The 26,221-nt window shown below is 37.8% G+C and overlaps 2 protein-coding genes across 3 annotated transcripts in view; one reads left to right on the top strand and one right to left on the bottom strand.

Annotated features, from left to right (window-relative positions):
• scyl3 (SCY1-like, kinase-like 3) overlaps positions 1-9,784 on the top strand; it is a 12,276-nt gene extending 2,492 nt beyond the window's left edge. Inside the window, exons 3-14 of the mRNA XM_015396317.1 lie at positions 5,078-5,263; positions 5,356-5,469; positions 5,599-5,655; positions 5,728-5,830; positions 5,929-6,040; positions 6,127-6,204; positions 6,656-6,795; positions 6,926-7,116; positions 7,701-7,872; positions 8,114-8,275; positions 8,351-9,129; positions 9,324-9,784. Of these exons, the coding sequence (XP_015251803.1) occupies positions 5,078-5,263; positions 5,356-5,469; positions 5,599-5,655; positions 5,728-5,830; positions 5,929-6,040; positions 6,127-6,204; positions 6,656-6,795; positions 6,926-7,116; positions 7,701-7,872; positions 8,114-8,275; positions 8,351-9,129; positions 9,324-9,386 (2,157 nt within the window). The 3' untranslated portion in view covers positions 9,387-9,784. The remainder of the gene's footprint in view (positions 1-5,077; positions 5,264-5,355; positions 5,470-5,598; positions 5,656-5,727; positions 5,831-5,928; positions 6,041-6,126; positions 6,205-6,655; positions 6,796-6,925; positions 7,117-7,700; positions 7,873-8,113; positions 8,276-8,350; positions 9,130-9,323) is intronic.
• LOC107098575 (chromosome unknown open reading frame, human C1orf112) overlaps positions 9,616-26,221 on the bottom strand; it is a 22,738-nt gene continuing 6,132 nt past the window's right edge. The window contains exons 7-25 of one of the 2 annotated variants that reach the window (XM_015396315.1): positions 25,944-26,106; positions 25,786-25,870; positions 25,015-25,153; positions 21,411-21,500; positions 21,242-21,306; positions 20,988-21,136; positions 19,382-19,511; positions 18,998-19,184; positions 18,259-18,341; positions 17,749-17,800; positions 16,762-16,851; positions 14,317-14,502; positions 13,732-13,848; positions 13,568-13,663; positions 13,375-13,488; positions 12,582-12,686; positions 12,176-12,256; positions 11,959-12,090; positions 9,616-10,216 (exon numbers count right to left, since the gene is read on the bottom strand). In XM_015396315.1, coding sequence (XP_015251801.1) covers positions 10,007-10,216; positions 11,959-12,090; positions 12,176-12,256; positions 12,582-12,686; positions 13,375-13,488; positions 13,568-13,663; positions 13,732-13,848; positions 14,317-14,502; positions 16,762-16,851; positions 17,749-17,800; positions 18,259-18,341; positions 18,998-19,184; positions 19,382-19,511; positions 20,988-21,136; positions 21,242-21,306; positions 21,411-21,500; positions 25,015-25,153; positions 25,786-25,870; positions 25,944-26,106 — 2,274 coding nt within the window. In that variant the 3' untranslated portion in view covers positions 9,616-10,006. Of the gene's footprint in view, positions 10,217-11,958; positions 12,091-12,175; positions 12,257-12,581; positions 12,687-12,721; positions 13,020-13,341; positions 13,489-13,567; positions 13,664-13,731; positions 13,849-14,316; positions 14,503-16,761; positions 16,852-17,748; positions 17,801-18,258; positions 18,342-18,997; positions 19,185-19,381; positions 19,512-20,987; positions 21,137-21,241; positions 21,307-21,410; positions 21,501-25,014; positions 25,154-25,785; positions 25,871-25,943; positions 26,107-26,221 lie in introns of those variants that run through there. The other variant, XM_015396316.1, reaches the window with a different exon arrangement.

A 26,221-nucleotide genomic window follows, 5' to 3' on the forward strand; every position in this document is an offset into this window, starting at 1 on the left:
GTCTGCAGTCTGACCGCTAGATGTCGCTGAAAATTACACACTGTAGCTTTAAAAGGTCAAGATATTGATTGATTGACTTTAATGATCTCAAAGGTGGAGAAATGTACTTGTTACATAAGCTCAAATAGTCAAAAAGAATAAATGAAGAAAAGGTGCATGGGGGTATATACAGTATGTACCAGAATCTGATTCTGGTTCTGATATACAGTGTATCAATATATATCTGACAGCTGATGTCTCCTTTTTTTTATTTTAATTGCAGCTAATAAGGTTGCATCCAGTTGACCCAATTCCTTAGACTACTTATAACTGCAAAGACGCTTTACATCTATGAAATTATTTATCAAAGAGGATTCAGCAAACGTTAACTTGCGGCATTTAAGACTTAGTGCACTGCATGTTGTGTGTGTGTGTGTGAGTTTTTTTTTCTTTGGTTGGTTCCTTCTCCAAATACCTCCTTATATGGCATCTCATTTTGTTGTAATTTGGTAAGGAACCATTCATTTGATCAAGATGTTTTAAATAAGGAGAAAATCAAGAACATGCAGATGATTAACTCACGGTTTTGTTTTGATCCTGTCTTCCATTTGGTTGTTTCACATTGTGTTAGAGTCTAATGTTCTGGTTATTAGTAAAATTTGTTAAGTCCTCTGTCTAGAACAACTATGAGGATGAGTAAACCTGCATTCTGAGAGCAAAGTGTTCTTTCAAGAATATCTGAACAATAAGATCTCTATGTGATGGAGAACATTGATATGTTTTGTAATTATAAATATAAAGCTTATGTTGTCCCAAAATGCTGCTGAGAAACATGCTTCACTGCTGTCTTATTCCACAAATAATTTATAGCATACTCGTTTGTTAAATTTACATTGAGGAAAATAAGTATTTGAACACCCTACCATTTTGCAAGTTATCCCACTTAGAAATCATGGAGGGGTCTGAAATTATTGTCAGTGCATGTCCCCCTAAGAGACATAATCTAGAAGTAAAAATCCAGAAATCACATTATATGGTGTTTTTTTTTTTTTATATTATTTGTATGATACAGCTCCAGATAAATATTTGAACACCTGAAAAAAAAGTGTTAATAATTGGAACAGTAGCCTTTGTTTGTAATTACAAAGGTCATACATTTCCTTTAGTTTTTCACCAAATTTGCACACACTGCAGGAGGGATTTTGGCCCACTCCTTCACACAGATCGTTTCTAAATAAGTCAGCTCTCTGGGCTTTCAATGAGAAACACAAAAGTTGAGCTCCCTCCAAAAATTCTCTATTGGGTTTAGGTCTGGTGACTGACCATGCCATGCCAGAACCATGATATGTTTTTTTCTAGAGCCACTTCTTGGTTTTCCTGGCTATGTTTTTCGGGTCATTGTGGTGTTACTCATCTTCAATGCTCTAACTAAGGGAAGGAGATTGATCCCCAAAATCTTGCAATACATGGCCCCGGCCATCCTCTCCTTAATACAGTGCAGTCACCCTGTTCCATGTGCAGAAAAACACCCCCAAAGTATGATGCTACCACCTCCATACTTCACAGTAGGAATGGTGTTCTTGGGATGGTAGTAGGGGTGTAAATAATAATCGTTTTGTATCGATGCATCGATCCAACAGCCGACGATCCGATGCATCGACACTTCCGCAAGATAATCGATTCATGTTTTTTTTTGTTTCTCCGGTCTATTTTTATCCATTTGCTCCTGGGCGTAATTCTCCCTCCCGTGCTGCGGTGGCGCTAAACCTATTTTGCTCTCCTACCTCGCTTTCTGGTTATACTCTTACAGCAGTGTGTTGCAGTAAGCTTGACACAGACATTTTTAAATTATGCTCAATATTACAGCGTGGTCTGTGCTACACACTGTGGGTCTAGATACGGCCGAGGCGGCAAGGAAGTGGGGGCGAGTTTAGTCTGACGACGGAGGGACATGAGGGCCAAAAACAGCGGAGATCCAGGTGGAAAAAGGGTCCCAGCGTTCTCGTGTACCTCACTCTTCTAGCGGGTCAAACTTCACGAGTTGTTTTCCACAATTTTGGTCATAAAAACAAAACAAGCTGGCCTCCTGTCTGCGGCACTGTTTGCGGTCAGCTACAATTTGGGAGAGGTGCAGCGGAGCGTCTCTCAAGGGGGCGGTGACGTCTGGAGCAGAGGTATTGAATTGCACTCATTGCACAAATTTTTTTGCAGTATTTTTTGATGCAACTTTTCTACTTCTGTTATTTGCTGTTGTTTCTAAAAAAAAAATGCATAACAATATTACAGCTTTCATTGATTTATTTCAAACTTGAAACTTTGTTTAGCCTGTAAGGTGTAAAAAAAAAATAAAAAATTAATCGATTAATCGAATCACATCGTGGTGAGTATCGAAAATAATCGAATCGTTGGGTCAGGAAATCGATACTGAATCGAATCGCCATGATGGGTGTGATTTACACCCCTAGATGGTACTCATCATTCTTCTTCCTCCGAAAATGGTTAGTGTAATAATGACCAAAACATTCTATTATGGTCTCATCTGACCACATGACTTTCTCCCATGACTTTTCAAACCATGACGTCTTAGAGCAGGCATCCCCAAACTCGGTCCTCGAGGGCCGCTGTCCTGCAGGTTTTAGAGGTTTCCCTGCTTTAGCACAGCTGATTATGATTATTGCAGTAGAGCAAAAGCCTGTTAATCAACTATCAATTAAAATCAGCTGTGCTGGAGCAGAGAACCATCTAAAACCTGCAGGACAGCGGCCCTCGAGGACTGAGTTTGCGGATGCCTGTCTTAGAGTATTACCAACAGTAACCTAGGAAACGGTGGTCCTAGCTCTTTTCAGGTCATTGACCAGCTCCTCCCATCTAGTTCTGGGCTGATTTCTCACCTTTCTTAGGATCATTGAGTCCCCACGAGGTGAGGTCTTGCATGGAGCCCCAGTCTGAGTGACATTCATGTTTAGCTTCTTCCATTTTCTAATTATTGCTCCAACAGTGGACATTTTTTCTCTAAGCTGCTTGGAAATTTCCCTTTAGCTCTTTCCAGCTTTGTGGAGATGTACAATTTAGTCTCTAGTGTTTTTGGACAGCTCTTTGGTCTTGACCATGTTAGTAATTGGATTCTTACTGACTGTATGGGGTCGACAGGTGTCTTTATGCAACTAACAACCTGACACAGGTGCATCTAATTTAGGATGATAAATGGAGTGGAGGTGGACATTTTGAAGGCAAACTAACAGTTCTTTGAAGGTCAGTATTCTAGCTGATAGACAGGTGTTCAAATATTCATTTGCAGCTGTATCATACAAACATGTAATTAAAATATCATACATTGTGATTTTTGGATTTTTTATATAAATATATTATTTGTCACACAGTGGACATGCACCCACAATGACAATTTCAGGCCCCTCCATGAATTTTGAGTGTGAGAACTTGCAAAATAGGAGGGTGTTCAAATATTTATTTTCCTCAAAGTAATTGGTCTGTGGATAAGTTAGCAAACAAATTCTTGTAAGAAAATGGAGCCACACCTAAAGAAGGACAGAAGATTAATGCTATATGTTGAGTGTTTTTAGTGAGACATTTTTATTGTGAAGAACAAAGAGTTAACAACTTATAAAATTTGACTTTTTACATGATTGAAGACTAAATTTGACTTTTCAAAAGATGGCCAAAGTGCATCTATATCTACCACTTGCATGTACCACATTTCTTTTGATATCCAGTTTGGCTGCTAAGCATTCCCGAAGCACAGTGTGCAGAAGTGCCTGGTTCACCTAACTTCCTGCACCAGCTGCTAAATGGCTTTCCATCTCGCCATTTTATCCAATTTTACATATTTATTAATATTAATCAAAAATCAAGTGTTAAATCCATGAATGTGCCTCTTCCATTTCCTAAGATAAATCATATAAATCCATCAATAGTGTATATTATAGACATGTATAGATGAATGAAAAAAAAGCTCTCAGGGCCAGGATCAAAATAATCTGTCCTTTAAGAAATTTATAGTGAAATTTAACAGTTGTGCTTTTTGTTTTAAATAAGCTGTTATTTCTTGCTAGGATGTAAATGTAAAGATTATATGATACTAGTTATCCCTTTTTCAAAAATCCACAACAAAAAGAAAATATTGTGGCAGAAACTGCACATATGTTGGATGCTGACGGGGAGTTTTATAATATATCATATTAAATTGAGTGTTCAATTCCACATGTTTTGCTCCTATGTATTTTAATAATAATATAGCCAATGCTCTCCTCGATCTCCGAGGAAGTCGCAGCGCAGCAAGATGGGAGGAATAGCGGAGGCTGTAGGCTTTGCTTTGTGCAGGAGGTCTAGAGCGGAGCGGGGCGGTGACAGAGGATATGGGATTTCGGGGTAACAGGGTAGCTGCGTCCAGCCGGCTGTGATAAAGAATTTCCTCGTCTGTTTTAAAACTGGTGCACTCTGTTACTCATCTATACGTTAACAGCTGTTTCTGTGTGCAGCATGCTCGCTTGCTTTTTCTACCATAATAACAGTTTATAAGCAACATTTCCCCTCATTCATAAAACAATAAAATCAAGGATATTTCCGGGGACAGCTTTAGCTGGGGACAGGTGTTCCAAAACAGGGACTGTACCCGGAAATCGGGGACGTCTGGTCACCCTCTGGTCACCCTAACCCAGCCCCATGCCGGAAATCTGGCATGGGGCTGGAATACTTTAATCCCTACATTAGTATACTCTAATAAGACTAAGTGATGAATTATGCCTTGTTGTTGCATCAGGTTAAAATACCTCACTACACATTCACTTTTATCTTTGCAGTCAATCATAGAGAGCTGCATGAACTCCGAAGCAGATAAATATTAACCCATTAAGCATGTTTAAAAGCAAATTTGTCTAATTGGTGATGTAAGGTTTGGCTCAACTAACTTAAAGACTTCTTAAAGAACTCTCAAACTGTACTATGAAAATGTAGACTAAAAAAACTCGATCATATTGATTTGCACTTTAGACATTATTAAAAAACTAATTCATTTGATTTTAGATGTATATAATTGACAAATAATTTTTTAGCTTTTTCATCATCTCTTCATTTCCTGCAGCATCTGAAGACACTGAGGCACCCGTGTCTGCTGCGATTCCTGTCCTGCTCGGTGCAGGACGGCGGCATCCACCTGGTAACGGAACATGTGCAGCCTCTGGAGCTGCTATTGGACAGCCTGTCCCCAGAGGAAATCTGCGCTGGCATCTACGACATCCTGCAGGCACTCGTCTTTCTGCATGAGAGGGTAAGCAAGAAATGGCTTGACTTAATGTTGCCTGCTCGCTGTTTCCTATCAACTGCTCTGTGTGTTAAGCCTTGATGCCTCTCATCCACCAGGGTAAATCGAGCCACAACAACGTCTGCATTTCATCCGTGTTTGTCAGTGAAGATGGTCACTGGAAGCTGGGAGGAATGGAGACTGTATGCAAGTTCTCTGAAGCAACACCAGAGGTAGGAGACGGAACTAAAGCACATTTATACTCATAAGACCGTCTTTGCGTGTATTTGTAATGACATGTTAAGATTTTAAAGAATATTTTCAGTTTTAAATGTGTCATTTAATTTAGATTTTTGTGTCAGTTTCTCAGTAGTATTCAGAGTGCCAGAGAGGCCGCTTGTGTTCCTCCTGAAGAGCAGGTCAGTAGGTCAAACCTAATTAAATACATACATTTCCTGGTACATCCTTTCAAGAGATAATTATTTTGACAGGTGGAAGGCTTTAAAATCCTTCCAGAGAAACATGCTCATGCCCGCGACTGTTATTCTTTTGGTATAATGATGGAGGCTCTTCTTCCCCTCTTAAATGATTACGGTGAGTAGAGATGTTTGAAGAAAATCGGGTGCAGATTGTATAATGTGACTCCCTTTTATTAATTTACCCTGCTCTCTTTTGCTTCCCGTTGTTTCCAGTGTCACAGGAGCTCTCTGACAGTCTGACAAAAACACTGCAGGCAGGCCTGCTGAACTCAGACCCCCTGGCTAGACCCCCACTCAGCTCCTTGCTCGACCATGACTTCTTCAGGTTCATGTTTATCTGTTTACCTCTAATTCTGTCATTTCAGATTGACAACATTGGTTTTAAACTGTTATTATCTTTTGTATGAATAGGAATGACTTCCTGGAAGTGATGAATTTTCTGAAGAGCCTCACTCTGAAGACAGAAGAGGAAAAAAATGAATTCTTCAAGTAATCATTTATTTTTGTCATTCTAATATAGTTTTATGTCTTGGTTAATTAAAGATGCGACTTTTCCTGTTTTTTTTCTTTTCTTTTCAAATTGGCTTTCTTCTTGTCTCAGTTTTTAACTTCTCCAAAGCTCCATCCCTGACCTATCAGGGTTCTCCATTTGCGACTCCTTCACAGAACCACATTTGCACTGAGGATAAATTATACTCTGGTGGACTCTAGTGTTTGTTTATTTCTAAGGATAGTGAATTTTATTTTAGTGGTATAAAAATAAAGACCATATTTTTATTATGTTCAATCTTCCTTCATCACTTAAAACCCTGTAAAATGCCTTCAGGTTTGTTCTTGTAATTTCACCATTGTCAATAAGTTTGAATAAGTTAAACAAGGCATTGCAAATTTGAACACTTGACTCTACTTAGTAGTTTGACATTTTCTGTTTTAATGTTAGGTTTCTCCTCGACCGTGTCCAGAACCTTCCCGAAGAGCTGATAGCTTCACGTCTAGTTCCCAAACTTCTCCATTCTCTTGTTTTTGCTGAACCCATGGCCGTCAAGAGCTTCCTCCCTCATCTGCTAAGACCAAAAAATGGTAATGTGGAAGTTTTTCAACACTGCATCACATAACATGAGAAAAATAGATGTTAACCTGAAGGTACCTCCTTTATCTTAAAGGTTTAGTTAAAATGACTTAAAATACTTTACTTCACCTCTGTGCACAGAGTCCAGCTGTGGTGACAGTGGTGAGAGCTGCCTGCTGTCTGTGTCCCTTCACCGGAAACATGTGATTCCTCTGCTGCTTAAACTCTATAAAGTGAAAGAAGAGCATATTCGGGTTGTGCTCTTGGCTCACATTGACATTTACGCAGAGTTCTTTTCCCATGATGAACTAAAAAACCAGATCCTACCTCAGGTAAAAGTCCAGTTTATTCTTTCACTATATTTGTTTAAACGATCTAGCCCACCAGACCAGATCTTTCAAAAGCATTGATCTCATCTTTAGAAACACTGAAGGCTCTTACAGAGGTCAAAGCATTGTTCTAATTTTCAGATTGTAAGAAAGTTATTGATTTTTCTCTAATTCCAGTCTATTTTTAGTCTTGCTTTTTGTCCACTAATTAAAAGCAAGCACCTTAACCTTTGACAGGCAAACATAACATTAGCACAGAACCAAAACCCCTTAAAAGATATTTTTTATTCCTTAAGATATGGATGGAATTAAGATTTTTCTATTTTTGTGGTTCTTTTAGCTTAGCTTCTCTTATTTTACTTGTATTGTCATTTTATTTATATCACACCAAATCTTTTATGTCTGCAGCTATGTAGTTTTTTTTTTTATTCAAAATAAATTTAAAAAAGCAATGTAGTTTTAACTAAGCTATAAATTCAGTTATTGCCATTTATTTTTAATGGAGCATAGTGTTTAAAAAAATTACACATTCTTGATGTTCTATATAAATTATTTAGTCTTTACTTTTTCCCCCATATTGGCTGCAGGTTTTGTTGGGAATGAGAGACACCAATGACGCCTTGGTTGCCATGACACTGCAAAGTCTGGCTGTTCTGGTGCCTTTGCTGGGAGCTCAAGTGGTTGTTGGCGGAGACAGAACCAAGGTCTTTAAACGCACCACACCCGGTTTTACCAAGTCTGCAGAGGTCACACCTGAAAGTAAGCAACTTCTAATGTATGAATGATGGTTCCATAGTTTGGTTTATTATTCTGATGGTAGTCCATCAGTAGGAACTTATAATTATAGCATGGTACCTCTGTATATTGCATTCTAAAGAAAAATTATTTGAATTCTAGATTAAATCTCAGCTTAGTGTGAGTTTGAAGTCAAAGTCTAATGTTGAAATTACTGACTGAAAATTAACAGCCCCGCTAATAATACTTCAACTGTATTTCTTAGCTTCACCCAGCCACATAGTTGGAAGCTCCAAATCTCAGATGATTCAACCTTCCAAAGTTTTAAATATGTTTCCCAAAACATCGGGGACCGAAGGCTCAGTCCTCAGTCAAATAGGAAACTTGACAGACACACAAGAGAAGCCAAGAATTGCACCATCATCTTGTAAGACCCTTAAACGTAAAAAAAAAAATAAGGGGTTTTGTAACTGAAATTTACTAGCTATTTTCTTTTTTTCAGATTCAAGTCGAAACCTGTCTTTACCATTAAATGGCTTTCATCAGGATAATAAAAGAAAGGAAATTTTCCTGGGCCCAGAGCAGGCTAACAGACTAGAGGGCGCTGTGGACGAATGGCCAGACTGGAGTGAAAATGAGATGGGGGGAAATAGAAACACGCAGTCTGTCCACATTCAGATTCAGGCATCAAAGGGAGTCGATGGCGTTAGCAACAGATTACCCACTGAAAATGCAGAGGAAGAACCTTGGGATGACATAGAGGACCCTGAACCTGCCTCAGACTTCTCCCCTACGGCTCCTTCTGCAGATTCAGAAATTCTTGCACCTTCCAGAGGAAGCACCTCTACAGCTGCAGATCAAACTCCTGAAGCATTGCCTCTGAAATCTTCTAGACCCCTAAAACTGACTTCAGCGCCTCGTCAGATGACAGAGAGCAAGAACTCTGACTCATGGAACAATGACTGGAGTCAACAGGACTTCCAGAAAACTGTCAACCCATCAGTCCCAGTGTCCAAATCTGGAGTGCCAATAAAGGGTGAGAGGACAGGTCTGGGGGATGAGTTCACCATTAAGGTTAAGAAGAAGATGGAGCAGGACCCAGAGATGGATTTGTTTGCAGACATGGTGCCGGACATCAAGTTATCTTCTACCACCCTACTGCTTCTAGAGAAAAGTGTCGCAGGACCTTCTGTAGACCTTTCAGAGAAAACACTAGAGGTCGACTCATGCATTGATACCGTAACACTTACTGCCAAGTTTGCAGCAGCTAACCCTTCTGAGGTAAGTTTTTCCAATTTCATTGCTTATATTTATGGTCAAATAACAATGGAGACATGTTTAAGTTAAAAAAAAACTAAATAATGTGGAAATCTAGTAGTCATTAGGTTATGTTGGGCATTAACAAGTAACTGATTTATTCCAAAGTTACCTCTTAATGATCGTCATTCACCTATTCCGGTTTTGGTCCCTTTAAGGCTGAAGCGGATGGCTGGGGAGACGGAGATGACCTTAACTGGGAGGATGAGAATGCCTGGTGATGTTTAACAAAACCTTTATCTGGAGCCAAACCTTCCAACCTTTGGAGATCTTTGATCCATGAACTGCATCTGGAGTTACCCAGCAAAGCAGTAAACGTGAAGCTTCTCATGATCAGATGATGGAGTGAAAAGGTTTATGGTTTATAATGGGAATGTATGGCATAATGGCGAAGGACATACGGACTGCTCGATTGTGCTAAACCTGGACAGATGATGCCATTTGTTATTCTTTGCCTGTTGATGTTATGTTGGCTCAATAAGGTTAAAGATCCTAATTAGAGGTATATAGCATTGCTTTCATGTTTTGTTTTTATGTACCAAATCTAAGCTCAAGATAGAAGCTTTAGCAGGACAAATGGTTGCTTCCTAGAGGCTTGCACTTTGAATAAATGTGAAATAGAAAATCTATAATTTATTTGGGCTTTTTGGTTTGTGTTGAAATAAACACTTTACAGCATAAAATATTTCAGTGTCCTTCTAAACATAGCAGACTATATCACAAATGCTAAAGACATGTATACCCCTCACACACATCCACAACAAAATAATTCAGCATTCGCAAAGATCTGTTAACTGTACAGGAACAAACTCTTAAGATTTAAAAAAAAAAGGTGACATTTCTAGCTTTTTTGTCTGGCTGATGTGATTTCTGTTATGAGGGTCATCAGATCCTGAAGTTTGGCATCCAGCCATGATGGAGGAGTCGCTGTTGTGTCAGTCTTTCCCTCTATGAGAGCTTGGAGGGCTTTTAAAGAGGTCTGAGCCGTCTGGATGTAGTGGTCATATTCCTCCTCTGCACTCGTCTCTTGTCGGGCTCTCTTGGGGTTTGGCTGGAAGGAATGAAGTAACAGGAAATTGTTTAAAGTATGATTTGAAAAAAACAATCAAAATATTTCAAACACCATACAGATATTGATATAATTACAGTACAGGCTGTATGACAAATACGCAACAGATGCAGCAGTTAAGTTTAGTGTCTTAATAGTCTTAAGGATGTTCAGATTTTCTATTTAAGAACAATCTGATTCTCTGTAATGTAGCTCCAGCTAAGTCATGTTATTACACTGTTGGAAAGCTTATAAGGCTCAAAATGTATGGAGCAAACAGTGCTGTCTGAAGGAATTTATCACACTATCAGACTTTTCTGCAAAATAAAGCCAGTGGTAAAGCTGTCTTGTTTAGTTAAACATTCAAGCTTCTCCTTTTAACAATGTCTGTGTCAAGACTGAAAATACAATAAAGACACAAAACGCATATTCAGCTCGATCAACTGTAAAATAATGATTAAAGCCTTGACATATGTACATAAGAAGAAATATTACAGTAAGGCCCTGTTGAACAAATATAATTATGAAAAAGGCAACTGATAAAATGAACAGAACCATACCATCAATAAGAATATATGTTTGACAGAGCTAGAGGTGGATCTTAATTAGTCAGAAAGCTGTTTCTTTAGGCAAATATCTGCTACAGGTACCTTTTAGAATAACTGACCATTTCCTACTTCTCAAACACAGTGGTGAGGGAGAATGTGAGTGTTCAACCCACACCAAAAATAAAAGGAATGCAGTGTTCAGTCGTTCAATAGTAGCCCAGAAAAATAGGCCACCTTCTCTATATTGGAGGTATTTATTTGCGGTCCACTTAAAATAAGAGCCATACTATTTCCTTGGCTGCCTAAGCAGTGAACAAAGCAGGATATATGTGGTTTCTTGTCCTCATACCAATTTCCTGCATCAAAAAAGGGCAGCTGATAACCTCATATCACAATCTGTGAGTTCAACCCACCACTGCTGTTTTGTTTGCAAACTTTACCAAAGGACAGTCTGAATGTTCATCTGAGTAGCTACATGTCCATAGTCCGACAAGGGGTGGATTTGGCCTGAGGTGAACCATTCTGGGATATTTCCATTCATTTTTAAATGGGTGACGGGATATCAAGGACAGTGTTGAAAAATTAAAGCATTATTTTAAGCAGCAGTAGTTTTTGGGGAGTCTGCTAGCAAAGTTGTACTCCAGATGTGGTAGAAAACTTATTTTGCAACCCACATTCAGCAATAAGTGGCTTAAAAACTTATTTGAATAAAACCTAATGACTTTTATAACGCTTTCTGAATAGGTTGCTTTGTAAAATCAACTCGCGTCAGAGCCTAAACATTCACAACAAATTTTCAAGGTTAAATAAGGTACTAAACAAGTAGAGCAAAGGTTAACAAGTGACTTGTGTCAAACTAATGCAGGTCAACTTAAAGGTATAGTGGAAGATTTTCACATTTTATTTTTAAAGACCCGCCTTCTCTTATTTAAAAAGTCTGATATTACTTGGCATAGGGTTAGGTGAAAATGGGGACAAGCGTATAGGATGGCCTTACTTAAACACATCACCAGAATGATGGACAATTAGGAGGATTTTAATGAGCCACCTGGAAAAAAGAACATCCTTCACTATACCTTTAGATCCTGTTGTTGAATGTATTACATTTAACCCACTACAAACTAACTGAATATACATATAAATAGAAGCTTTTGCATATTCAGAATCAATCAATCTGACCTAAATTATGCTGCTAACCTCAGAGTCTTCAGCTGTCCGTATGTTAGAGCCAATGTTTTCGCTCTCCAGCTCCTCGATATGCTTCTTGATCACAGGTTTTTCCTGTTTCAGCCTCTGAAGCTGCAACTCTACATCTTGTGAATTCAGCGTCTTGGGGGAAAAAAGGAAACACCTTTTAATAAAAGACAATCTGTTTGAATAAATCCTCATTCCATTCAATGTTTATATCCCCAACCTTGCTCAGGTAGGCGACCACTTTGGTCTTTGTTTCTTCCACACACAAACTTTGGGAAATTACCTCTTCATGGTTTGTATTCTGAAGCACAAGAGGGAAAGAATAAAGTTAAATTCTTGCTTAAATAAAGGTGTCAGCATCTATATTCACTGCCAAAGGTAACCACATCCTTGCCTTTCTGATGCTAAGCAAAGATAATACCTGAAGTCATTACATGTATGTTAGCAGATCACACTTTGTAGACTTACAACACTATGCAAACGTTTTCAGAACTTGATCTTTAACCAACTGCAACACATCTCAACCCTCTTCGTCACATTAATCCGTTTTGCCACTATTAACACTGAACCAGTAAAATTTTTTAAGTTTAAAAAACAAGTGTGCATCAGTTAAGTTTGTGTGATACCTCTGCAAAGTGAGAAAAGGCCTCTAGGGCGTGCTGATGTAGCAGCCAGGACTTGTTAGCCAGAAGGACTCCAAACAGGCTGCTCAGTCTAGGAAGGATCTGGCTCTGTGGGATCCAAATGCGTAAAAAAGGTAAAACCAATAAAGTATTAACTACCTAAAATGGTGTTACTGTTAGATTACATAAGGACTGGACTAAGAGCTCCCCTTAAACTACTATGAGTAAGGACCTGAGGTAGGAAAACACAAAATAGTTTTATTTCTTGGTAATATTTCTTTAGCTGTAAGCAAAAAGCATCATAAATACCACTAACAAACACTTAAAATTACTGTGTCTAATTAAACAATGCAAGAGTTTAAATATCTATGATTAAATTACTGAATGGGTAACCTTTAGATAACATTGTAATGTGTTGAGATTAGGGCATGGCGATATGGCTTAAAAATCTAATCATAGACTTTTCCCTACAAAATCATGAACTTTCATAATAAAATGACAAATATTGCTTTCAAAAACAAAGTTTTTAACCATATCATATTTAACCATATGACCTTAACATATGACCTAAACATAAAGGGTATTGGAATTCAATGTGTTACACATTCTTGTAAAAAAAAAAAGTCAACAAATAATAAAAAAGAAACCGTCTGAATGTTTGCAGATGGTTTATCAGTTAAAAATACACTTTTGTCTGATGTCGCTCTGAGCTATAGAAGCCTGGATTAGTTAAAAACTGATTAATAAAATGGACCAATCGCTCAGCAATAGTTGAGATGTGTCTGTACTTTATCACCTGACTGTCTGGAGGAAAAAAAATCTTTCCCAGGGAGGAGAGAAACTCCAGATCAGCCAGCAGTAGATGATCTGGACTTTTCTCAGAAATCACAGCTTCCAGACACATCAGAGCCTAAAAACAACACCAAGCTGTTAATAGAAAGATTATCCACCTTATAACTCTTTAATGAGCAAGAAACAAAATCCTTTACCTGAGAAATGGTTTCATGCTTGATGTTCTTTACAAGAAAAGCTGTTGCTGACAAAAGCAGCTTTAAAGTATGCTGCAATACTGGGTAGACCTGCAACTGTCGCACATATTTTAGTCTTACAGTCGGCCCATGATTTAGCGTGAATATATGCGTGCTTTAGTTACCTGACTGGGACTCATCCGTGACCACAGCTGTGTGATCATCTTCACTGCAGACAAACACGGTTCCTCATGAGATGACTGCCCCCGAAGCCCGGAAAGAAGAGACCCCAGCGCTGCATTCTGGCAGCAGTCCAGACATAATAAGATAACAATAAAACATTCATTGTTAATATCAAACATCTCCACCCTGTATTGTTTTCCTCCCCATTCTTGGACAACGTAACTGATAGCTGCTGGGTAACAACCTCATCTGAAGACGCAAGGGATTATTAACAGCGTCAATGAAGCACAAATCTGACTTCAAATGAGTAATGGAGCACATAGAATCCAGATGATGAGTAAACTAACGTCTGGAAAAGAAAAAGAGTATTTCCATAGATTCTAATTGTTGAGGATCAAAATATTTCACTTTTGACACACCATATATTGTTTGCGCAAAGGAAAAGAAAAGCTTGGCTACAGCAATACCGTCGGAGTCTAGGAATGTGGTTTCACAGGTACTATCTGTGCCTTGTTGCATACAGCTGACGGCAGTGAACTGTAAGAGATCAGTACATCCCCTTTGGTATCACACAAGATTCTCCTCACCACTTTGCCCACTTGTCCCAGTTTGTATCCTCCATCCTGCCACTCTGTTAGAACCCTTTGCATCAGGCCAGTGGTTTCTGTTGCCACACGGAGACGGACGTCCTGAGAAAGAGCTCTGAGGAGGACGTGATGCCACACCGGAAGATTCTCCTCCTTTGATGGTGGGAACTGTGCAACAAACTCCAGCTAAAATAGTGGAAACGTTTTCTGTTATTAGTAATATCGATTGAAGAAACCGAGAAGGTTGAAGTAATGAAGACTCCGCCCAAGAAGAACATCAGATGTGGCCTTTATTTATGTTAACTGTTGACATCATTACAATTCCTGGTATGAGGATACTTCCAGAATCCTTTGCTTGAATTGCCAAGTCTGTCATCTCTAAATAAGTTTTAAAACTGTATCCCCTAAAAAAAAAAAAAAAGATTTGCAATTTGCTGTCCTGAGTTTCCTCCTTTTGTCTTTGTTTATTTTTTTCTTGTCTTTAATCCCCCTGCATAAATAAACTGAGCTTTATAGTATCTTAATATCTTCCTTTCTGTCCAGAAGTCAAATGATTATAATTCAAAGCTGAACTGCAACAGTAGAATAGATTAATACAGTAAGTTTGAACATTTTTTTCTCCGTTTAGCCGTCATGAATTTCAAACTTATTTTCGATTGCAAAATTTTAGACGTCAAAACGAGAGTATCTAAGTCACACATCGGACTATAAATGATACATGAGTATAAAGGATTTTATTTTTCGGTTTTTAATATCATAATTTTGAGTAAAGTGTTTGTGAACTTCATTTCTAAAAGCTCCAAATCTGTAACCAAAATCAACTCACCCACTGTTATCCAACGACATTAAACAAGTAAATATGTGCATAGGCGATATAGTAAATGCATCACCAACTACTTAACATATGTTCGGAGAATGGTCTGGAACATGACATTAAGTACAATCAATCAAAAATGTGTGGTCATGATCTGAAGGAGTAAAGATAAATCTATTCAGTTTCCGGATTTTCATCTGTAAAATACTGTGCCGGGTGTAACTAAGTAACCAAGTATCTTGGGCTCATTATCACAGAGAATCTGTCAGAGGATGATGATGACATCTCTAGACAATGTAGAATGTTGTAAGCAAAAGCTAATACCCTTGCTCTTAAATTTGGTGCATGTACTGGTTTTGTAAAAGTGGAACTTTTACAAAACCAGGCATATTGTACCTCTGTCTACACTTCTCAGCTGTGGTCTACAAATAAAAAAAATCCAGCCTGCAAAAGGCTACAGGTGGCCTAAAATGATGCTTTGCGGGTACTTTTGAAATGTCCAAGATGGACGAGTGAGTGAGATGTTTGTCACAGCAAGAGTCAATACCTTACATGCTGTTTTATGAAAGTTAATGTATAGTTTTATCTGTAGGTTAAATGCATCTGGCAGTGATATTATCTTGCTACTTACTGACACCAAACATATTGCAATCCGATTCCAGTCTAAGCTGTGGAGACACTGGCATTCCTGTCTCCTTAAATCTATCTAATTGTAACTTGTACTTGTATTGTAATTTTCTACCTGTATTGTTTTATTTTTAATCTATATATTTATTGGACAATGAGTCCGGAATAAAGTCTGTCTGTCTGTCACTTCACAGCAGTTTATCAAATAACAGCTCAGCTTAGTAGTTTCTTGCTATCATCTTTATTATTTTATATAACAATGATACAAGATCTCAGGTTGGCAGTTATGAGATTAGGATTAATTATCTTGTGATGAACCATCAACCTCTTTGCTTTAATAAAAAAATTATTACATGTGATCTTGAGCTCTTTGCTGTGATTTCAGTTTATTTGCTTATATGATATTTAATGTTAATAAAATACCTATTTTGTTGTTGCAGTGAGTTTATATTCATAATAAAACATCTTAACACTTTTTAATGATATTTTAAGGTGGATGTTGATTTTCATGTGCTTTCTTTACTGCTGTCCAATTCTTTAGATTACAACTTTTTCCCCCTTAAATGAAAGAAATGTCAAGATAATTATGACGCCTATGGCCGTGTGAGAACTGTTCCAATCCTCCCACTGAACCTGGATAACAAGAGCTTGAGCCTGTTTTGTTAGGATAACTGCTTCTTTTGATTAACCAAAATACCACGCTTTAATTTTAGACATTATAGGTCAAATGTTTATTTTACTAAAAAAATCATTTAGCCTCCATCTAATGCCCTGAGGTATTGGCTGCATTGCAGATGGAAACAGCAGTCAAAACCAAACTTTGTGGAGATGCCTAGATTGTTTAACAATTTTCTAATTTACCTAAACTATAATGTATCCTCTTTTTTTCCCTAAATAGTTAAAAGATTGGCTTCAAACAGGAAGTCGAAAATTCAACAGCACCACCTTAATGTTCTTTTTAAGCATCCAACCATTTAGCATGTCAGATCCTAATTGGCTCTAACCTGATGATTTGGGGTCATAAGGAAAACCATACGTTTCAGAAGCAATCCTAGATGGACTGACTGGTAACACTCTGTGTTGCAGGATTTCACCTAGAGGAAGGAAAAAAGCAGTTAGGAGGTGATGGAGAGTCAGAATACAGATATGAAAACCAACACAAAGCAGAAGCAGCCGCATTGCTCTGACATACTTTGTACTCTCAGATATTTTCAAAATTACCAAGCATATATGTCCCAATCATTTACATAGAAACAGTGGTATAAAATCCAAACTCATAGCATGAGCTGTGCTCCTAAATACACCTGAGAAATAATGGGTTTACCCTCTCAAGCTAAGGAATTTAAGCATAAAACCACAATAGTTATCCAAGTTGTGCGCTTATTCCTTTCTTGAAGTATCCTTTGCAACAACTAGTGGAACACATATAAATGGATGCAAGACACTACAGAGTTCTAGAGTGGTGTGGTGGCCTGTTCTATGGTTTGTTGAATCCTGCCTCTCTGCTTGGCAGTCTGATGATTTTTGGTGATTTCCAAGGAAATGGGACTTGAGTGATGGGAATGTGAAAGATGTAAAGTCTTTTTTTAAGGTCAGAAGCTGAGGCTAAACCTCAAGTTCCAGTGAAAGGGTCCTTAATACTAATATGCATTGGGACTATGTGGGAATATTTCAGGATTGCACCCTTTCTAATTAAACATGACATCTAACCAGCAAAAAATGTAAGTTCAATCCAAAGTTGGTTGAGGGAGATATGTTTGGGGGAACTTGACTGGCCTACACAGATTTCTTGGAGTGGAAGCTAAGCAGAACGAAAATATAAATAAAGACCTTCAGAGCCAGTCATCTTAGAAGAACTAAAGCCGGTAAAGCTGCAAATAGTAGACCAATTTTAAAAATTAAAACTTGAGCCTTAAAATGTGAATATTAAAAAAGGCTGTGTGTGGATAAAATAACATTTCAGTGCTTGTGTCCAAATTGTTTTTACTTACCATCTGAGCAATAAGGAGGACATGATGCAGGCAGAGTTCTGCTGTTCCATATCTGCAAATATACATTAAATTCAGCATCAAAAATGTAAAAAAAAAATTACAGTAACTGTTGCTAAGACCTGAAAAAGTGCATTACTTAAAGGCAGTCTCAACTGTTAAAGGGTGGTAATTAGAAATCTGAAGGGTACTTAAATTGTTGGTAAATGGGTTAAATATGAATACGGGTTAAATGCAAAGTGCTATTTATGGGAAAATCAAGGCTAATACAAGAGAAGCAAACAATTATGGTGGAACATGTCTGATAGTTTGAGCCTTCTAGAGCAGAGCATGTGCTTTAATTTTATTATTTCAATTAAGAAACCAAAACGGTATGTTTGCAGCAAAGAACAAAGCATTTCTTCTAATCATTATTAAGGTGTATGGCAAAACCTCAGATTGCATGCAATATATGCAGGACAGGACATTATTCTAACTTTGATATGAGACACAAAGAAGTGTTGTACAACTAACCGTGCTGTGAAGCACCACACATCTGCTGCCAACAACGCTGTTGGAGTATCAGCCTGCAGCACAGAATCTACCAAACAACGTTCCTGAAGGAGCAAGATAAAAACATAGGAAATTAGATAAAAGAAAACACAACTAACACTCATCGAGGAGATTAAAAAATATAAAGTTGTGTGAAAATAAACTAAAAGGAAAACTTGCCAGTGTGAAATAAAACAAAGCTGGATCATGGATAGCCAAAGTAAATTTCTAAGTGGAAACCAGTGACAAGCCAAGATTTTGTTTAAGATCAATACTCTTTGTTAATCACTGGACAGATTGCATGGTAGTAAATGTTTAATATAAAGCCCAGTATTTTCTTCCCAGGAAGAAAACACCTGTTCTGTGTTTCCCTTCATAATAATCACCTTATTCCATTATTTTAATTTGTTCTTTACATTTAACACATCTCTTGGCAAGCATTTAGCAGCTTAAAGTTGATTTCGAAGTCCCAGCATGCAAATAGAAAGGACAGTTCCATCTAATACCCTACATAGAGTATTAGTAACTCCATGAAAACGCTCATATATTCTGTTTGGCTAATTTAAGAAAGATTTTTTTTTTTTTGTAACTCAAAGGACCAGCCACAGTGTTACTTGTTTCAGCACAATCTAAGATGTGGGGCATTTGGGCAACAAAAATGGAGCAGCTCTAGTTATGTTCATCGTTCTCATGTATTGGTGGTTGGGTATACTGGTCTTACCAATACAGGAAAGTAGACTGGAGAGAGCACAGCCACACTGGCACAGAGCTGTACACAGATGTGGTGGTGCAAAGTGACCTCAACCTGGGCCTGCCCCTTTAGCATCACCCCTGGTAACAGCACTGGTATTTTACGCTCAGTATAGCATTGTCGGAAGCTGATAAAGATAGCCTGGTAGAGAGGGAGTCTGGAAAGGAGGGAGAATCCGAAACGAAATGGTCTGAATGCTTCATTTAGGAAAATTCACTAGAAACATAATCAGAAAAACTGCAAAAGTAGAATTTAAATTATAACAGTAAAATGCGTAAATAATATCAAGAAAAACTCATGAATCATCAGTTACTCTGAATCCGTACGAAAAATAATTTATAAAAATTCAGGTACCTTGGTGTGTCTTCTGGGAACAGACTTCCAGGGTGCCAAAGCTGCATCACTTCTTCTGGCTGGCTGAGCAGCTGTCCCATTATGTTCACGAGGAGAAGTAAATGAGGAAGTTCATGTTCAGGACTCAGACCTGCATGAAAGGAGTTGCATGTTATTATGTAGAGATCAGCTGCTGGAGTGCATGTTCCACATTTCTGAGGACGGCTTAGTACACACTTAAAATAAAGAATTGGAAAAACTAATACTACTGAAAAAAAACTGTTTCCGTTTAAACCAGTACAGGAAAAGTGAGGGGACCCTGCAGCGTACAGTTGTGTTGTATTGGCTACAGTATTACCAAAATATTTATGAATTTCATTCACAAACATTAATACATTATGAACTGAATAAACAACAGAAAACTTAACGTCTCTCTACTTCTAGTTTAGACTTAGACTCCACTTCATTGAGTAATAGAAAAGGTTTACTGAAAAAGTTGCTTCCAGTCAGGCTTCACCACTGAAACAAATGAGCTGTAACATCTTAATGACTTCACCACCAACTAACCACTTCACCTTCCAAAATGATGGCAATGAACTGGAAGTTGATTTACAGTATTTTTTTTTTTTTAAATATGGGAAACTGTAGATTCACCTATTGAAGCAGCAGTAGGGAGTGTTTAGAAAAAGGGACGTAGCTCGAGAATATGAACAAGCATTCCATATAGGTCTCCTTGTTCTCTGCTGGACTAAAGCACTCGCTCCACAGTTCCTCCCCGACATACGGGTCAGGTGTGAACACACCGAAACATAAATAGTTCTACTGATGATGGCAGATCAACAGCCATTCAGTGGTAGTAAACAAACATCAATGTTGTGCTTCATACTGACACACAGCTGCAGCACAATGGCAATCCTGACTCTTATTGGGGTTTTTTGACCAGAGGCAGTATATTTCAACAAAAGGACGGTAAGGTTACAAAGAGGAGGAAAAGGACCTCGATTCTTTAAACAGATTATCTCTGTCATATTCTGCTGTCGGGACATAGTGAAAGTTTTAGCTAATATGTAAAATATAATTTTTTTCAAAAGTTGCCTATTGCACCTTTACTAATAGAATAAGTAATAAGTCCACTTGGAAATTATTTGAGTTCAGGTAAATCAAATATATGGTACACATTAAGATTAAAGTGTCAATTCAGTCAAACAATGATGTCTTAAATAAAAAAAAGTCCTTTCCCAAATTTGCCCTTTTTGGGCAATTGACTTTTTTAAATTTTCAATGTTTTGCTATTGGGGTTTAACCCTTTAAAGCCAAGTGTATTTTATTTGATACAGGAGATTTTGAAACCTTTTGAAACCCTGACTTACATAATCAGACACATGTAGTGAACACAAAACATATAAAAGATGATATAGAAATGCGTAATATATTAAAATTGATGCAAATAAATGATGTAATTTAATGTTTTTACAAAAGTTATATAGTTTTTTCATTTGTCACAAAGTTCAATAACAATTCTAATTTTGGAAAATTAGAATCTTCTGACAATTATTTCCTGGTTCAGGCTTTAAGGGATAAAACTGAATGTTCTTTAAAAATGGCACTTCCTTAAATCCAAACTTACACAGGTCTGGCTGCAGTACTACTTCAGCAAAAGGCCTTAGAGGTAACAGCTGGAGTACGAAAGCATCCATAGGAATCAGAACTGATGCAGATATTTCACCAGCTAGAGCTGCTGGCAGAGACGGAGCACATAAACTTGGAGGGAGCTTACTGAAACACACAAAGCTCATCATAAGAACAAATAAAAAAGGAATCAAATGGAGAATGTTTAAAAGATAAATCTCACTTTTAAGTTGAGACTGAAACCATTTTTACCTGATTATCTGGAGGTAAAGTTGGTGAAAACAGCTGGATTTTTTTGTCAGAAAATATTTAAATTCCTGTAAACCACATAAAGAAGATCAACAAAAATTTCATTAGTGCCACAAAATGAATTTCTAAGTAGTAAAAATCTTACAAAGGGTTACGAAAAGATCAGTCGTACCTTTATGTAATGAACCAACGTGTTAGCGAAGAATCTGGACATCTTTGCAGTTTTCTGGAAAAGCTTGTACTCTGTACTCTGGACAGACTCCTATAATCCAAAGCACGCAGATGTTAAAAATACACAAAAAGAGGCATATCTTTGAGACAATACTACTCAGAATTAGTTAAGTACTTTCTCTGCAGACAGAAACTTTATATAATAAGATTTTTTATTTATTTTAGATGATGCTGGAGCCTATCGTCTCTTTAATTGACAGTTTAATCATATGGAAATGGTATACATTATTGATGATGTCAAATTCCTAACGATATACTATATTGCCAAAAGTATTCCCTCACCTGCCCTGACTTGCATATGAGCATCAGTGACATCCCATTCCTAATCCATAGGGGTTTAAAATGACATTGATCCACCCTTAACCATTAGAACAGTTTTAAGGCTGTCCACAAGGCTTAGGAGTCTGTTTATAGAAATGTTTGACCATTCTTCCATTTGTCAGGTCACTCACTGATGTCGGACAAGAAGGCCTCGCTCAGAGTGTCTGCTCTAATTCACCTCAAACGTGTTCCATCAGGTAGAGGTCAGGAATGCACATGAAAATCAATTCATCATCATCGAACTATGCCATCCATGTCTGTATGGGCCTTGCTCTGTGCTCTGGTGCAAAGTCATTTTGGAGGAGAAAAGGGCCAGCTCCAAACTGTTTCCATGAATTTGGGAGCTGAAATGTCTTGGTATGCTGAAGCATTCAGTTTCTTTAACTGAAACTAAGAGCCCAAGACCACCTTCTGAAAAACAACCCTACAACACAATTCCGCCTCCACCACACTTGGAACAACACAGCCTGACAAATACCGTTGACCAGGCAACACCAAACCCAGACTGCTCCATCAGATATCCAAATGGAGAAGTGTGATTTATAACTTCAGAAAGTGTCTCCATTGCTCTGGAGTTCAGTGGTGGTGTTCTCTACTCCACTGCATCCAAAACTTTGGTTAAACCTGGTTATGTATGGCTTGGAAACAGCTGCTCGACCAAGAAACCCCATTCTATGAAGCTCTTTGCACACCGCTCTTAAGCTCATCACATGAGGTTTGGACGCGCGTAGTGATTGACTCTGTAGAAAGTTGGTAAACTCTTCGCAATATGAGCTTCGACATCAATCAATCCTGCTCTACAGTTCATGTGGCCTTTCACTTTGTAGCAGAGTTTCTGTCATCCCCAAGCACCCCCATTTTCTTATGATACAGCTGGTGGCTGACTGTGGAATATTTAGGAGCGAGGAGATTTCAGGGCTGGATTTGTTGCTCAGGTGGTATCCTATCACAGCTACATGCTGGAATTCCCTGAGCTCCTGACAGATACCCATTATTTTTACAATGTTTTGCTAAAACGGTTCACATGCCTATGTGCTTAATTCTATACACCTGTGGCCATTTCATCGATTGGAAAACCTGATTCCAATAATTTAGATGGGTGAACAAATACTTTTGACATATAAAGTATAAAATAATACCAGTGACTACAGATGACAGATGAGCTGACATGATTTCTAGTCACAACTACTGTGGTTAAGAAAAAGAGACATCTTGTATCTGTGTCAAGTTTTTGTGCTAAGGAACTGAAAAATAATTTTTTTTTTCCATCTCTAGATAACATTTGTATATGTTTGTTTGTTTAAAGGACTACTTACCCTCAAATCAAGTTTTCATGCTGATAAAATGTATAAATAGATGTCTTAGAGTGCTGTCTACATGTCCCAGGCATCATTTTGGCAACTCACTCAACATTTTTTGAAACCCTGCTTTTGTTTCTAAAACCATGTTTGGCGTTAAATAGTGACTCAAGAACCTCATTCTTAGCAACTACTGTAGCATTTTTATTAAGCAAAAAAATGATGCAAAAGTGGCCATGTTGCACAAGTTGGAGCTTTAAATTAAGGACAGTGTACGAATGCCCTAACTTATGATAAATACTTTTATTTAGTTGTGCTTTTACATGCAGTACAAATCAAAAGTTTGGACACACCTTCTCATTCAAAGAGTTTTCTTTATTTTCATAACTATGAAAATTGAAGATTCACACTGAAGGCATCAAAACTATGAATTAACACATTTGGAATTATATACTTAAAAAAAAAGTGTGAAACAACTGAAAATATGCCTTATATTCTAGGTTCTTTAAAGTAACCACCTTTTGATTTGATTACTGCTTCGTTCACTCTTGGCATTCTCTTGATGAGCTTCAATAGAAACCACCTGAAATGGTCTTCCAACAGTCTTAAAAGAGTTCCAAGATATTCAGGTTGGTGATTGTGGAGGCCAGGTCATCTGCAGCACCCTATCACTCTCCTTCTTGGTCAAATAGCCCTTACACAGCCTGGGGGTGTGTTTGGGGTCCTGTTGAAAAATGAATGATGGTCCAACTAAACGCAAATCTGATGGAATAGCATGCCGCTGCAAGATGCTGTGGTAGCAATGCTGGTTCAGTATGCCTTCAATTTTGAATAAATCCCCAACAGTGTCACCAGGAAACAGCCCCCACTGACCTGGCATTGACCTGGTCTCTAATCTGAGCTGCTGTTAACCTGCGATATCTGAGGCTGGTGACTCGAAGGAACTTATCCTCCACAGCAGAGGTGACTCTTGGTCTTCCTTTCCTGGGGCGGTCCTCATGTGAGCCAGTTTCTTTGTAGCTCTTGATGGTTTTTGCGACTGCACTTGGGGACACTTTCAAAGTTTTGCCAATTTGTCAGACTGACTTCATTTCTTAAACTAATGATGGCCACTCATTTTTCTATATTTAGCAGCTTTTTTCTTGCCATAATACAAATTCTAACAGTCTATTCAGCAGGACGATCAGCGGTGTATCCACCTGACTTCTGCACAACACAACTGATGGTACCAACCCCATTTATAAGGCAAGAAATCCCACTTATAAAACCTGACAGGGGACATCTGTGAAGTGAAAAACATTTCAGGTGACTACCTCTTGAAGCTCATCAAGAGAATGCCAAGAGTGTCCGAAGCAGTAATCAAAGCAAAAGGTGGCTACTTTGAAGAACCTAGAATATAAGACAAATTTTCAGTTGTTTCACACTTTTTTGTTAAGTATATAATTCCGCGTGTGTTAATTAATAGTTTTGATGCCTTCAGTGTGAATCTGCAATTTTCATATTTATCAGAATCAGAAATACTTTAATAATCCCAGAGGGAAATTACTTTTGTTACACGCTCCAGTTACAGTTTTATATAATATATACACACATCCAACTATACAATATAATAAAGATAAAAAAATAAGAATAAAAAGTTATAAAATATATTCAAATATAGCTCTTCTGTATATATATATCTGTACGTATATCTATGCATATGTAAAAACTAAATCCAAATAAAGTGAAAATCCAAGTTAAGTGATAAATCCAAGTAATGATAAATCCAAGTAAACATGAAAATAAAGAAAACTCCTTGAATGAGAAGGTGTGTCCAAACTTTTGGTCTGTACTGTACAGCACAACTAAATATGGTCAAAGTAAAAACACTTAATTTAGAAATACCTAGTTTGAGGTTTCAAAATATGTAAAGTAGATCTTTCTAACCTGCAAACCTGCCAGCTTGATCTGTTCAGCCATCTCCACACAGCTATGGAAGGAAGCCAGCAAGTTGTCTGACAGGCTGTTGACGATATCCTCATGATGCAGATGTTCCTCCAACAACGACTGGTACTTCAGACTCTGTCTGAACATGATAATTTCATACTTTCCACACAAATTTAGATGAAGATATCACCATTATCATGCACAACATGTCCATTGCCCTTCTTCACTTTACGACATGGTTTAATCAACAATGATGAGAACATGGCTTATACTAGACACAGGGCCAAAGCACCTGTTGAACGCTATAGAGATAAAACCTTCAAGCTGCAAAACAACTTTAAACATACAGCCAGAGGAACAATCTGACGGTTCAAATTAAAGCACAATCGTGTTGAAATGGCCCAAAAAAAAAAGAATCAGTGGAAGAAAATCATGTTATTAGACACTCTTCATCTAATAAGACTGAGCTTGAGCTATTTTGCAAAGAATGATGGGAACAAATTTCAGTCTCCAGAAAGAAATCTGAACTGTAATTGCAGCTATTGTTCTAATGAATAAAATGCATGCCCAAAGTGTTTATTTCCAAAATATTTGTACGTATATTCATCCCCCTTTACAATAGTGATTTACTTTGAGTTGGTATATCACAACCACAATAGAAAAATACATAAAACAAGCAAAAAACACAAGTATGTGTCTGTAATGAAGCATAGTGTAAAGTAGCTTTAAGACCAGAGTGCTCTTTACTGATCACAGCAATAAAGGACTTACTTGATGAGAAACTTCCATGTATTTGCATGCAGCGCTATGTCTAGGTTGGAGATAATGGAGCAGATGTCCAGAAGACTGTGAATCACTGTAAAATAATATTCTCAGTGAGCATCAAACTCCAAAACAACCACAAACAAAAAACGCAAACTTCGACACACCTGTCACGATGTTGGAGACCTCCTCGTCGGATGCGTTACTCTCCAGGGAAATCCTATCCAGGACCTCCAGAAGTCCCTTCTGCAGGGAATAGGCCTCTTTAAAGAGTCCTTGCAGCAGATCAGCCACCAGAGACAGTCGGCCACAGTAAACCATCTCACTATCCTGTGGACAGCTGACAGTCAGCATGTGGAGCTTATTTTATTCCACATGTTTACACTAACTTTTTGAGAAAATCTAAAAAATATTTAACAACTCTCTACAAAAAATATGTATAATT

The sequence above is a fragment of the Cyprinodon variegatus genome, unplaced genomic scaffold, assembly GCF_000732505.1.
Source record: "Cyprinodon variegatus isolate N-32 unplaced genomic scaffold, C_variegatus-1.0 Scaffold790, whole genome shotgun sequence".
Taxonomy (NCBI): Eukaryota; Metazoa; Chordata; class Actinopteri; order Cyprinodontiformes; family Cyprinodontidae; genus Cyprinodon; species Cyprinodon variegatus.